This window comes from Phocoena sinus, chromosome 19 (genome assembly GCF_008692025.1).
Source record: "Phocoena sinus isolate mPhoSin1 chromosome 19, mPhoSin1.pri, whole genome shotgun sequence".
NCBI classification, from domain to species: Eukaryota; Metazoa; Chordata; class Mammalia; order Artiodactyla; family Phocoenidae; genus Phocoena; species Phocoena sinus.
In genome coordinates, this window is record NC_045781.1 from 1,049,317 (window position 1) to 1,063,603 (window position 14,287).

Here is a 14,287-nt window from a genome sequence, read left to right on the forward strand (position 1 = left end):
TACATTAGGCCAAAACCAGAAAGAGAGCTATATTTTCTTTCTTTTTTTTTTTTTGCGGTACGCGGGCCTCTCACCGCTGCGGCCTCTCCCGTTGCAGAGCACAGGCTCCAGACGTGCAGACTCAGCGGCCAAGGCTCACAGGCCCAGCCACTCTGCAGCATGTGGGATCCTCCCAGACCGGGGCACGAACCCACGTCCCCTGCATTGGAAAGCGGACTCCCAACCACTGCGTCACCAGGGAAGACTGAGAGCTATATTCTTAATCATACTGACATGTGAGGCACACAAAGCATGGGACCTCCATGAGAGCTGTGCAGTCCTTAACGCTGGTAGAGCCCAGTTGTTTTCAGATCACCTCACACAGTGAATAGAACCCCAAGACCAAAGGTGGCTTAAACATTAATGCCTTTATTATTAAAAAATGCAGAGCAATAGGAGGCATGCAGTTACCAGCTTTGTGACTCAGAGGCTGGGAAAATCCAAGAGAAGTGTCACCAGAAACTAACGTGTCCCTGAAAATGCAGTGCTCCCTGACAAGTCGCCAATAGAACTCAGACAGGGTCCACTGGGCCCAGACTAGGTCGGGTCCAGGCCCTACTTTGGAAATGAGAAGGGAATGAGGACCCCATAAGAGCTAAGACTACTCATTGCTTCCCCCGCAAATGGGGATGGGACAGAGGTCAGCTTCCCTGAGTATGTTGAGAGGTAACTTTTGCACACTGTGGACCTCCCAGGTGATAGAGATGAAATGAATTCTCCCATAGATGGCACTGACATAAAGCTGGCAAGGGTCCTGGGCAGGCAAGAAATTATAACACAGTTCCTTAAAGATTATCACATACCTGGGACTTTAGGGAAATCTCCCCACTGCAGACTTTCAGATATATGGGCTTTAATTCAGGCAGATGGCTCCCTCCCAACTTCTCTCCTCCAGTGTAATTATGCTAGAACTGTACATCCCAGCATATCTACGGCTTTTCACTAGTCTGAAGGCTCTGGTATTGAATGAGATCAGATTAGCAGCTAACAGATTACCTGCATTCACTGCACTCGTAAGACATCTTCCACTGTGAACTCTCTAATGTTGAATGAGGCTGGAACTTTGGCTAAAGGATTTTCCACAGTCTCCACACTCACAAGGCCTTTCTCCAGTGTGAATTCTCAGATAAATGGCAGTTGGGGCATGTTCAAATGCCATTTATGGCATGTTCAACGAGGTTAGATTTGCAGCTAAAAGATTTTCCACATTCTCTTCACTGATGAGGTCGTTCTCCAGTGTGAACTCTCTGGTGGTAAATGAGACTAAACTTTCGGCTAAACGATTTCCCACATTCATGGCATTCATAAGGCCTTTCTCCAGTATGAATTCTCTGATGTTGAATGAGGATGGATCTTTGACTAAAGGATTTTCCACACTCTCCACAATCATAAGGCCTTTCTCCAGTGTGAACTCTCAGGTGGTTAATGAGGTTAGATTTGCAGCTAAAGGATTTTCCACATTCCTGACACTCATAAGGCTTTTCTCCAGTGTGAACTCTCAGGTGGATAATGAGGTTAGATTTGCAGCTAAATGATTTTCCACACTCCTGACACTCGTAAGGCCTTTCTCCTGTGTGGACTTTCCTATGTGAACTGAGGCTGGAACTTTGCTTAAAGGATTTCCCACATTTACTGCACTCATAAGGTCTTTCTCCAGTATGAAGTCTCCTGTGGTGAATGAGAGTGGAGCTTCGGCTAAAGGATTTTCCACATTCATCACACTGATGAAGCCGTTCTCCAGGGTGATCTCTCTGATGCTGAATGAGGTTGGATCTTTGACTAAAAGATTTTCCATATTCCCTGTATTCATAAAGTTTTTCTCCAGTGTGAGCTTTCCTATGGCTATTGAGGCTGTAGCTTTGGGTAAAGGACTTCCCATATTCATGGCATTTATAAGGCCTTTCTCCAGTGTGGACTTTCTGGTGCTCAATGAGGTTCCATCTTCGGGTACAGGCTTTTCCACATTTGCTGCAATTATAAAGCCCTTCTCTAGTGTGGACTCCTTGGTCCTCAACAAGTGTGTCTATGCAGCTAAAGGCTTTCCTGCCTTCTCCCCAGTTGTGATGCATTTTTCCACTGTGAAAGACAGCCTCACACTCATTATTGTTATTTGGATTCTCTTCAGTGTGAGTGACTAGTTGATGGAAAAATCTCATGCTGGCTAAGGAGTCTTTCCCTATCTCCCTACAGGAAAAGGATTTCCCTGACACATAGGTTGTGTGGCTCTTTATAAACAAGGCTCTGTTCACAGAACTTCTGATGGGCATCTCTCCAATGTGCTGCCCTTGATACTGTTGAAGGTTGGCAAAGAAATAGAATCGATTCCCACAAGTGTATGGTTTCTGCCCAAGATGTGTTCCCTGGTGATCAGGCAAGTGCAAAGTATCTCCCAAGATTGGGCCACACATCTCAAAGGGCTGGGCCTTCTGGGGAGATGAACCTGCCTTGAGAGTCCTGATCTGTGACACTCCATCTACAGAAATGCTCTGTTGAGAAGGTGCTTCCTTATCTTCTACTCCATGCCAACAGCCTGAAAGTAAAGAAGTGATGATGAAGTACATGTTAACCTTATTGAGAGGGGGCAAAATCATCACAAATGTAAATTGACACATCAAAGAATCAGTCCATGAAACTGTTTTCAGGAAAAGGAAGTTGGGGTCAGCTTGAGAAAACAACTGCTGTGCCCTACTGGGTCCCTAAGGTCACAGGATGGTGCAGGCCTCACTAGGCACAGGACATGAGTAAAGGGTGTGGCCCAGGAGAAAGGCATGTTCTACAGCTTATTCTTCTGTCAACAGCTTTTCTTTTTTTGGCCGTGCCATGCAGCATGCAGGATGCTAGTTCCCCAACCAGGGATCAAACCCGTGACCACTGCAGTGGAAGTGTGGAGTCTTAGCCACTGCACTGCCAGGGAAGTCCTGTCAATGGCTTTTAGCAGGATTATATCTGCTGATGACATGTGATGCTGTTCAGAAGTCTTGTTCAGGCCCAAAAATATCTGACTGAAAAAAGGTAACAGGTGTTTAAGGATTATTAGACACGTGCACTCTTTAGGACACTACAAAGTGGTAAAGCACTGAGGAGGGAAGAGTGTGAGGAATCAGTGTAAACAGTCCAGAGAGGTGGGGAATAGTCTCAGCTGGAGTCAGAATACAAATGACTAGTATTAGACATGACAAGTTAGCAAAGTGTTAAGAATGGAGATGGAAAGATGGAGGTGAAGTGTGGCCACTGGTGATGGCATCACCAAAACAAAATTAAAACAGGACAGGTTCTTGATATGATTGATATGAACCAAGCCCTGAAGTCATGTCCTCCCCCAACTGCCATTTATCTGGGTCAGGCCCCATCTGGGCCCATATTGTGGAGAATGGGATCATATCCATCCTGGGAAGCACAGAGGACTCTTCCTCTAACCCCAGCTGAGCTACTGCATGAGAGATGGATGATACAAATCCTAAGGGAAGGACAGGAGAAGTCAGTAGCCAATACTGTCCCAGACAACTCAGACACAACAGATCACAGGAAAGATATTTCAAATATTACAAGAAGTACCCATGGGCACAGCTAAAGGGAAGGTGGCAGAGTAGTAAAACCAGGTATTTTCCCACCTGGACAGAAACTACAATGGTAGTATCAATCTGATGTAACTACTTTGCAATGCAAAACTGCTTTAATTTAGGTCAACTGCAGCTGTTACTATTACCCTGATATAAAAAAAACAGGCAAAGACACTACAAGAAACCTACAGGGCAATATATTTGATGATTATTGGTGCAAAATTAATCAACAAAATACTAGCAAACTGTATTCAGCAGTATAGTAAAAAGATTATACACCATAAACACCTGGGATTTATTTCTAGAATGCCAGGATGGTTCAACATACAAAATTAATCAGGGTAATATGTCATTTTAACAGTAAGAAAAAAACTTATTATCACCTCAATCAATGTACAAAAACCATCTGACAAAATTTATCACCCTTTTATGATGAAAATACTAAACAAACTATATATAGAAAGAAACTAGCTTAACATAATGGAAGCAAAAAAATTAAAACCCACAGCAAACATTAAACTCAACGGTAAAAGACTGAAAACTATTCCTCCAAGATCACTAACAAGAAAAGAATGCCAGCTTTCACCACTACCATTCAACACAGTATTAGAAATTCTAGACAGAGCAATTAGGCAAGACAAATAGGCATCCAAAAGAGAAAGGAAGAAGTAAAACTCACTACAGCTCATGACATCTTAAAGATTCCACTATAAAACTGTTAGAATAATTGAAGTTTGCAAAGGAAGAAAATATAAATACAAAATGAAAAAAATCAGTTATATTTCGATACACTAACAATGAAAAATCTGAACGGGGAACTAAGAAAACAATTCCACATATAAAAGTACCTGTCAAGGGACTTCCCTGATGGTGCAGTGGTTCAGAATTCACCACCGAATGCAGGGGACTTGGGTTGAATCCCTGGTCAGGGAACTAGATCCCATGTGCATGCTGCAACTAAGAGTTTGCACGCCATATCTAAGGAGCCCACCAGCCGCAACTAAGATTTGGCACAACCAAAAAAAAAAAAAAAAAGTACGTGTCAAAAGTATAAAATAATTAGAAATAAACTTAACCAAGGAAGATTTGTACAGTAAAAAGTACAAAATACAGCTAAAAAAAATTACAGACAATAAATGGAAAGATTTCTATACTCATAGGTTGGAAGACCTAACACTGTGAAGATGTCAATACTATCCAAGCCATCTACATATTCAGTGCAATTCCTATCAAAATTCCAATGATGTTTTCTGCAGTAATAGAAAAATTCATCCTAAAATTCATATGGAATCTCAAGGGACACCAAATTGCCAAAACAATATTGAAAAAGAACAACAAAGCTGGAGGAGTCACAATTCTAAATTTCAAATATCACTGAAAACCTACAGTAATCAAAACAGTGTGATACTGGAATCAAGGCAGACATATAGACCAATGGGATAGAATAAAGAGCTCAGAAATAAACTCTCGCATATGCAGTCAAATGATTGCAACAAGGAGGCCAAGAACATTCAATGGGGAAGGACAGACATTTTAACACATGATGCTGAGAAAACTGAATATACACATGCATAAGAAGGAGGTTGGATGGATACCGGGTACATAAATTAACTAAAAATGCATCAAAGATCTTAAGAGCTACAACTATAAAACTCTTTAAGAAAACATAGTGGAAAAGCTTCATGACACCACATTTGGCAATGATTCCTTGGATACGACAAATTCACAAGGAACGAAAGAAATACAAACTGGATTTCATCAAAATGAAAACCTTTAGTACATCAAAGGATAGTATGAACATAATAAATGGCAACTCACAGAATAGGAGAAAATACCTGCAAATCACCTATCAGATGAAGGGTTAACATTCAGAATATATAGAGAATTCCTAAAACTCAAGAACAAAAAATCCAAGCAACTTGATTCAAAAATTGGCAAAAGACTTGAACAGACATTTCTCCAAAGAAGATATACAAATGGGCAATAAGTGCATGAAAAGATGCTCAACATCACTAGGCTGTCAGGGAAATGCAAATCAAAACACAATGAGATACCACTTCACATTAGTTAGGATGGTTATTACTCAAAAAAAAACAGAAAAGTAGTGTAGGCAAGCATGGGAAAAATTGGAACGTTTGTGAAGCTGCTATGGAAAACAGTATGGTGATTCTTCAAAAAATTTAAAAAAGAATTATCATAAAATGCAGCAATTCTGATTCTGGGTATATACTCAAAAAGAACTAAAAAAAAAAAAAAAAAAAAAAAGAACTGAACCAGGGACACTAAAAGATATCTGCACACCCATGTTCATAACATCATAATTCACAAGAGCCAAAGGCAAAATCACCCAACTGTCTACTGATAGAATAATGGGTAAACAAAACGTGGTACATACAATGTTATTCAGTCATAAAAAGGAAGCAAATTCTGACACATACTACAACATAGATGAACCTTTAAGATACTATGCTAAGTAAAGTAGGCTGGACACCAAAGGAGAACTACTGTCTGATTCCACACACATGGGATACTCATAATAGGAAAATTCATATTTACAGAAAGTAGAATGGTGGTTGTCAGTAGATGAGAGAAGTTACTGATTATGAGGAACAGAGTTTGTCTGAAGATGAAAAAGTTCTGTGGATGCATGACTGATCGTTGCACAATGAGAGTGTACTAAATGCCACTTAGAAATGTAAATATTTTGTTTTGTATATTTTGCCACAACTAAAATAAAGTAAAGAGACTTCCCTGGTGGTCCAGTGGTAAAGAATCTGCCTTACAATGCAGGGGACATGGGTTGGATCCCTGGTTGGGGAACTAAGATCCCACATGCTGCGGGGCAACTAAGCCCGTGCATCTCAACTACAGAGTCCACATGCTCTGGAGTCCACCCGCCACAACTGCAGAGCCCACGTGCTCTGGAGCCCGCTTGCCACAACTAGAGAGAGAAAATCTGCAAGCCACAACTAGAGAGAAGCCCACGTGCCACAACAAAGAGCCCGTGCACTGCAATGAAGATCCCGCATGACACAGCAAAGACCAGGTGTAGCCAAAAGAAAATACAAGATAAATAAATAAATTAATTAAATATTAAAAAAAAGAGGAAGAAACATAAACCTTTAAAAAATAAAGTAAAACGAACTTAAGCAAAGGACCTCTCAAGATCATCTGTGTAAGCAGTGACTATATAAGTAACTACACTTCCAGGCACAGTCAGGAACAAATAAATGTGAGGTACAGGAAGGGAGCAATACTAGGGTGCCATGGAACTAGACAGTCACCCAGCGAGAGAGAGGGCATGACAGGTGGGATCCATTAGGCTGACCTAAAGAACAGCGATACCTAATCCTTCCCTGTGAAGCTTCGGGGCAGGAGGTGCTGGAGTGATAAGGATGAGAAGTAGACATGCACTCAGCTCACCCCTTGAACCACAGCACATACCCAGGCAACTGGGAAAGGAAGCAGTACCCATGGTTTAGATGGAGACATACTTGACCCTGGAGAAAAGAGAAAGGCCAAGCCTTGCCCAGGGCATAGGGGCAGGTGTAAGGGCTTACCCAATGAAGATGTAAGTGCAAAATTCTCCAGCATCACATCGTGGTACAGGCATCTCTGAGCCTCATCAAGGAGGGCCCATTCCTCCCAGGAGAAATACAGGGCCACATCCTCAAAGGTCACACTTCCCTGCCAGGACAGAGACAGATGAAATCATCAACAGCCTCACTCCTGAAGACCCACAATCTATCTCCTCACACATCTACCCCATGTCCATCCTCCTCCTAAGATCGCAGAGGAGATCCCAGATCCCGGTGCCATTGGTGTCTGCTGTCTTCTCATACTCCCAGCACTGTGTTCACTCTGCTGTCCACTCTGCAACCACATGGGGCCTGTTAAGACCTAGATGCGAACACCTCCCTCATCTGATCCAGACCTCCCACTGCCTGCAGAACAGATGCCTAACCTCACTGGCAGTCATTCCAAGTCTGACTCTTACTCCCCACACCCAGTTTGTTCTCACCAGAAAGGAAGGAGACCTGCAATTCCCTAAACCAGCTTAGCCTCACCTCCAAGCACTTCCCGTTTTAGTGACAAGCTTCTACATCTCTTTCCATTGGTGGCCTGAAATGGGAACCCTTCCATCAAACCCCTGGACTCAACTCAGGACCCTGAGCTAGTATTCTCTAAGGTCCCCACACCCAAAGGTTGGGAAAATGGCAGGTGACAAGTCTCATGACACCACAAATTTGGAGAAAATAGGGGTTGGGACCAGTGAGGGAGGACGAAACCGCCACTTACCTGATTAGGTTCCAAAAGCACTTCCGCAGCCATGGAAACCTGTGGGAAGAGGCAGGTCTTAGGGGGATGTGAGCACGGCATCCTACCAGGGGCTCAGGCCTTCCCTGCACCCCTGGGAGTCACCAGAGCCAGGTAATCTCGGACCGACCATCTAACCTCTGTATTGACTCTCAGCAGTTTTGTGTCCTTGGGGAAATAACCCCAAACACCCTCTGCCGCAATGTCCTCAGCAGCCCTACAATTTGTGCTTCTACTGAACAGACTCTGGGGATTTTTTCAAACTTAACTTAGATCATGTCCCTTTTACGCAAAAATTTCCATGGCTCCAAGAGCCCCAAGAAGGAAGGTACAACTCCTCAGCCTGTCACTGCAGGTGAGACTCTACCCACACTTTGTTCCCTGCAGAAGCAACACGGACCCCAGTTTTCCCCAATCCTCCCGGCTCAATCCGACCTCCCAGCCTTTGCACCTGCCGGTGCCTCCACCTGTGACCCTCTGCCACGCGCCATCACACCGTCTGTCAGAAACAGGGCCCCACACACAGCCACCTCACCGTCCTGGACACCGGGGCCTGGGCTGCGGGCACGAGAGCAGGAGCCCCGCACTCGGGGCTTTAGTGTCTGGTGGGGTGAGGGCGGTGAGGGCCCGCAGGACAAGCGTTTACCTGAGGCGGGTCCCTCGGCGCCGCCGCCGCCGCCGCCGCCACCTGAGCCACAAGCCGGAGCAGAGAGGGGACAGCCGAGCGTCCCGAACGGACCGGGCACCAACGTCTCCAGACCGGCCCCGCAAGCGGCGATGTGCCCGACTATAAAACCGCCTCTAGTCACTGTGGACAAAGCCTCTTCCCCCGCCTCCTCTGTCTGTCTCCTCAAGGCAGACTCCGCGCTCTACGCCTTCTGACCCCGAGGACTGCCAAAATGACCGCCACAAAATACAGGAAGTCTCGCCTTCGCCCAGTGCGCCCTCCCGGAAATGCCGAAAGTCTGGATGTTCATTGGGTGTTCTTCGCTGCCGCTCAGCGCATAGCTTTCTGGGTAATGGAGTTCCCGCCGGCACACAGGCCCGCAGGAGCGGCGCCTTTGCTGGAATCTCCCAGGGAAAGGGTCAAGCAATGCCACGGGGCTGCTCAGAGCTGAAGGCCTTGTTCTTCTAGGCCGGAGAGAAGCTTCGCTTCCTCTCAAAGGGGCGAAGGCCAATTTCTGGGGAGTCCGAAGTGCATTTAGAAATCCTTCAATGCTATTGATCTCTGAAGTGTTTAGAAATTCGGATTCCATGCGAACATTGTCTGGTAGATGTGAACATTGTCTGGTAGATGCAAGTGATTATACATTATCCTATTGTCCTGTAAATGCACGCAGACTGAGGCATTAAAGTCATTTTTGTGAGCTTTAGTACGTTTTGTCTGGGAATTTAAAGAAAATAAAAAAATCACCTGGGCCACAGTAGACAAGATAGAGGAGGCATATTGGACGGCTCTGACGAAGCCGGATGTGGTGGGATCCGGGCCTCTCCTTCCTGGTAGTCAATGATTAATGATTATGCCCAACTCAGTGAGAAACACCGTCTTATCCATAAACCATTAAATCATTTTACCTAAAAAACATAAATCTGTTTAACACATGCACATTCCTTTTTGTACTACACAGCTGACAGTTTCTCTTGTATGAAATATAACATTGGCTATTGTTTATTAAGGAGGACTACTCTCTGTACATTTATAAAATAGAAAGTTGTTGATAAACAAAGTTTAACTGACTACATATTAAAGATCTAAATGTGTGTATTGAATGATTCATGAATCTGGCAGCATCATATGTAGCAAGTAGAGAGGAACTTCAAAGCTCCACGGAAAGAGAAAGATTTTTAAAGGCAACACAGGGAAGTCATAAACACAAAAAAGGATTATTTCACATAAGGTCATCTCCCTTTGGAGAAAAAAGTTCTTTTGAGGTGGGTTACCTCATCTTCCTTTGAGAAATGGAGAGGGCCCATGTGACAGATGGTCCAATTGGTACCGACCTCACAATTCCACACTTACTGCTTCTGATTACATTTCTGGGGAAGGTTATAACTGCAGCTATGTTAAGTATTAAGTCTTGGTGTTAGCATGAGTGACTCCACTTAGAGGCTGTTGTTTCTGGTTTAGCAAAGTGAAAAGTCTGATAATTCTATCTTGTGGAGAAAAGCAATATTTATGCCATGGTAACTTTTTTTTTTTTTTTGCAGTATGCGGGCCTCTCACTGTTGTGGCCTCTCCTGCTGCGGAGCACAGGCTCCGGACGCGCAGGCTCAGCGGCCATTACTCATGGGCCCAGCCGCTCCGCAGCATGTGGGGTCTTCCCAGACCGGGGCACGAACCCGTGTCCCCTGCATCGGCAGGTGGACTCTCAACCACTGCGCCACCAGGGAAGCCCCATGGTAACTTTTATGAATTCTGTCTGCACATGAATGCATCTCTCTGTGTTTGCCTGTGTATTCATATATCTATCTATCTATCTATCTATATATTCCGTTTTTTTGTTTGTTTAGTAAAAGGGAATTCAAAATTTGTGTATAGATCTGTTGTTTGCTTATTTAGCAAGGGTTGTTCTTATTTACTATTATATCACCAATTCTAGCAGAATAATTTGGACCGAGAATCATGTAATTTAAAAAATTAAAAATACAAATTAATATTGATCCAACTGGAGAAATCAGAAGACTTATAGCTATTCGAGCTAGATTAGGAAACTTTTTCTCCTGGTTCAGAAATCACAGAAGAACTTAGAGACATGGGTGTCACTGCTGATGAACACAAAGGAAAGCAGGGAAAGTGATGCTATTAGCACAGACTTGTCCATTAGCCACTGCTTTGGATTCACAATAAGAATAATGCAAAGACTCAAAATGGAAGAGAGATAATAAAAGTAGACAAAGGAGCTCACTAGAATCAGGGTGGTGTGCGTGTCTGTAGCCTCATGGGAAGGTCTGGGGGAGAGTCTGTTGCTGTGAATGTGTTGAACTTGTTGCTTGTGCCTGTGCAGGAAAAGGACCATGTACCCACTAGTCCAGATCATGAAGCCCAAACATATAACATCCATTTAAGATAATATAATTACACGTAATAAGCTGATAAATTTATCAGGCATGAGTGGGGAACAGTATCCATAATTTGTTTTTACACTTATATTTTTGCTACTTCTTGGGCCAATTACTCTAATAGGACTGCAGACATTTACCAAGAGTTGTAGGATCCAGAAAAGAAAACTACAGAAACCAATACACTTTGTGGATCGAATTCTGAAGTCCACCCATAAAGAGGTTCTGGGGCAAAACTTAATGGCCTGGAAACCACTCAGAAGACTGGTAGTGCTGAGAGAAACCCCTCTGGCCAGTTTGTGTAAACAGAAGACAAGTTTACATCCAGCATCATCCAGGAAATATTTCAATCAAGCTGCCATTTTCTGTGGGATCCCTATGGAGAAGAGAGACAAATTGTTGGCTAAGGCCAGTGGTTGATAATCTGATCTGTGGATCTCAACTTCTATCCAGTCAACAAAGTGAAGTTTAAAAGACAAAGGAGGGAGGAGTTTCCCAGGATCCCAACTCCAGTCTGAGTGAGGAAGATGATTTCCATTTCCAGGTTGGCATGCCTTTAACTTTCTTTTTTTTTTTAATTTATGTTTGGCTGCGTTGGGTCTTCGGTGAGCTTTCTCTAGTTGTAGTGAGCGGGAGCTACTCTGCTGTGACGTGCGGGTTTCTCATTGCAGAGACTTCTCTTGTTGCAAAGCATGGGCTCTAGGCATGCGGGCTTCAGTAGTTGTGGTACGCAGGCTCAGTAGTGTGGCACACGGGCTTAGTTGCTCCACGGCATGTGGGATCTTCCCGGACTAGGGCTCGAACTTGTGTCCCCTGCATTGGCAGGTGGATTCTTAACTACTGCGCCACCAGGGAAGTCCAAACCTTCACTTTCATATCTAGGAGATATTGATTTTAATTTGAGATAGAAATAAATGAATAAATGCTAGAAAGATAAATGAACATAAATGTGTCACCTTCTGCTCAGCTGTATCTACTGCTAAACATAGCACATGATTTCCTCTCTTTTGGTAACACGTTTTCTTAATTTAACTGGATTATAGGAGTACATACTTATGGGTGCAGTGGTTATTAACAAAGGTCTTGAGGTGGAATTCATACAAGTGTTCATATGAGGGGGTATTTGAATAAAGGATGCACCATTCACAGAACATATTTTCCTACAGCCATGAACTGAATGAAGATCATTTTCCTCCATGTATGAAATTACCTTCAGGATATATTCTTAAGTGAGAAAAGGCAAGTGGGTTAAGAGATGTTTAGTATTCTACAATTATTCTTATGATTGTGAAGGAATAAGAATATAAATAATGTAGATAAATACACATTTTCTCTCTACCTATCTATCTATACAATTACATTAAAAACAATTAAAGAATGAACTATAACCTTCAATAAGTAATGATATAGATGGGCAGAGATTAAACAATGTGGAGGGACGAATAGAAACTAGATATATCTGAATTAATTTACCTCAATTATAATTTTGACTTTGGGATAAATATAAATATTTTACTTATTTATTAAACTATATTATATCAAAATGAAATTAAAACAATCAATGAAATTTAATGACAAAAGTAAAACAAGGGTTTCCCTGGTGGTGCAGTGGATAAGAATCTGCCTGCCAATGCAGAGGACACAGGTTCGATCCCTGGTCCGGGAAGATCCCACATGCCATGGAGCAACTAAGCCCGTGCACCACAACTACTGAGCCTGCGCTCTAGGGCCCACGAGCCACAACTACTGAGGCCGCGTGCCACAACTACTGAAGCCTGCACACCTAGAGCCCGTGCTCCACAGTAAGAGGCACGCATGCAGCAACGAAGAGTAGCCCCCGCTCGCCACAACTAGAGAAAGCCCGCGTGCAGCAACAAAGACCCAACGCAGCCAAAAATAAATAAATAAAAAGAAACCTTTAAAAAATATAAAAATTAAAAAAAAAAAAAGTAAAACAAATATATAAATCTCTTTGTGTAATAAAGTTGTAGTCTATCCATACAAAATAGTAATACTTAAAGTACTTTTTTTATTTTTGGCCGCACTGCACTGCTTTCAGGATCTTAGTTCCCGGACCAGGGATCCAACCTGGGCCCCTGGCAGTGGAAGCACAGAGTCCTGACCACAGGACCGCCAGGGAATTCCTCAAGTACATTTTTAATAACAGTTTTGACTGTACATTTGTACTGAAACATATCTATGGAAAATCCCTACGGAGATTTAAAAAATTTACTCATGTTTATATTTCAAGAAAATATTTATATTTAAAATTAATAAGTACATTATACAAGAGATTCATCACAGTTTGATCAAAAGTTAGAAAAATTGAAAGGAAACAATTTAAGGAAAAACTATATCATTTTAAACTTGTTTGGAAGAATGAACTTAAACTTGATCTGTATTTGTTTAAACCATGTTTAAACCATATATGTATATTGTATCTCCTCTCATTAAAGGGATCTACAGATGATAGCCCTGTTCTGAGTAATTACCATCCAAATTACTCAGGCTGTGTTCTCCAAATGCACTTTCTCATGAAAGAAAATAGCATCTTTAAAAAATTTGCCAATTCCAGATCTAGTGCAGGAAATGTTCAAGATGGAACATCTATTCAATCCAGGACACAAGGACAGTCTACCACACAACTGGGGTCACGTGAGAATGAGGATGCCACAGGATTCAACTTGAAAAGCATCCCCCTCCACAGTTATGGTACAAATTAAATCTCAAAGAAAATTACCTGGACAAGTTTTAAATGCATCAAGTACTTTAAGTAACCACATGCTCGTAATGCTACAAAGCCAGAGTCAGAAGCCTTTCAGAAAGTTAAGGAATTGGCTATTTATTCTGGAAACATAAAAATAAGGGGAAATATGAATGATTTCTACTGTCTTTCCAGTACAGACTATTTCAAGGTAATCAAATAGAGGATGCAGAAAAGTTTTTTGTAGAGGGATTCTAAGTGAAAATACAAAAATGGTAATAGAATATTAACATTCTGCTTCCTCTAGTATAGTAGTGGATCTACAGAATGATCATCAGTGACAGCTGCAACCAACCGATGACAGGCTGTGGGAAATTGATATTGGGGCACATTGTTGTGCTGATCAATCCTCATGTCACAGAAAGGGCTAAATACAGCCTGTCATAATGGCTCTCCATTGTAGGCAATGAGAAGGACATTGTACCACCTGGGAAGTATCCTTGACAAAAATCTGACCCAACATTAGACCACCCTTTGGAGCAAATTATGCATTTATTGGCCATTTGGAAGAAGGTGTTAGACAATATAAAACAGCTGCAATTAGATA

The 14,287-nt window shown here is 42.6% G+C and overlaps 2 protein-coding genes and 1 pseudogene across 2 annotated transcripts; 1 reads left to right on the forward strand and 2 right to left on the reverse strand.

Annotated features, from left to right (window-relative positions):
* Window positions 1-252: 252 nt before the first annotated feature.
* Window positions 253-8,843, reverse strand: LOC116744683 (zinc finger protein 211-like). The gene is made up of 4 exons (XM_032614761.1): window positions 8,563-8,843; window positions 7,899-7,937; window positions 7,160-7,286; window positions 253-2,569 (listed from the first exon to the last, which is right to left on the reverse strand). Exons 2-4 carry the CDS (start codon window positions 7,929-7,931, stop codon window positions 1,254-1,256), a joined length of 1,476 nt encoding a protein of 491 aa, XP_032470652.1. The 5' UTR covers window positions 7,932-7,937; window positions 8,563-8,843; the 3' UTR covers window positions 253-1,253.
* Window positions 8,193-8,798, forward strand: LOC116744026 (formin-like protein 3). The gene has a single exon (XM_032613312.1). The coding sequence runs from the start codon at window positions 8,193-8,195 to the stop codon at window positions 8,796-8,798; it is 606 nt and encodes a 201-aa protein (XP_032469203.1).
* Window positions 8,844-10,642: 1,799 nt separating the features above from the next.
* LOC116744027 lies at window positions 10,643-11,514 on the reverse strand (annotated as a pseudogene).
* Between the last annotated feature and the right edge of the window lie 2,773 nt (window positions 11,515-14,287).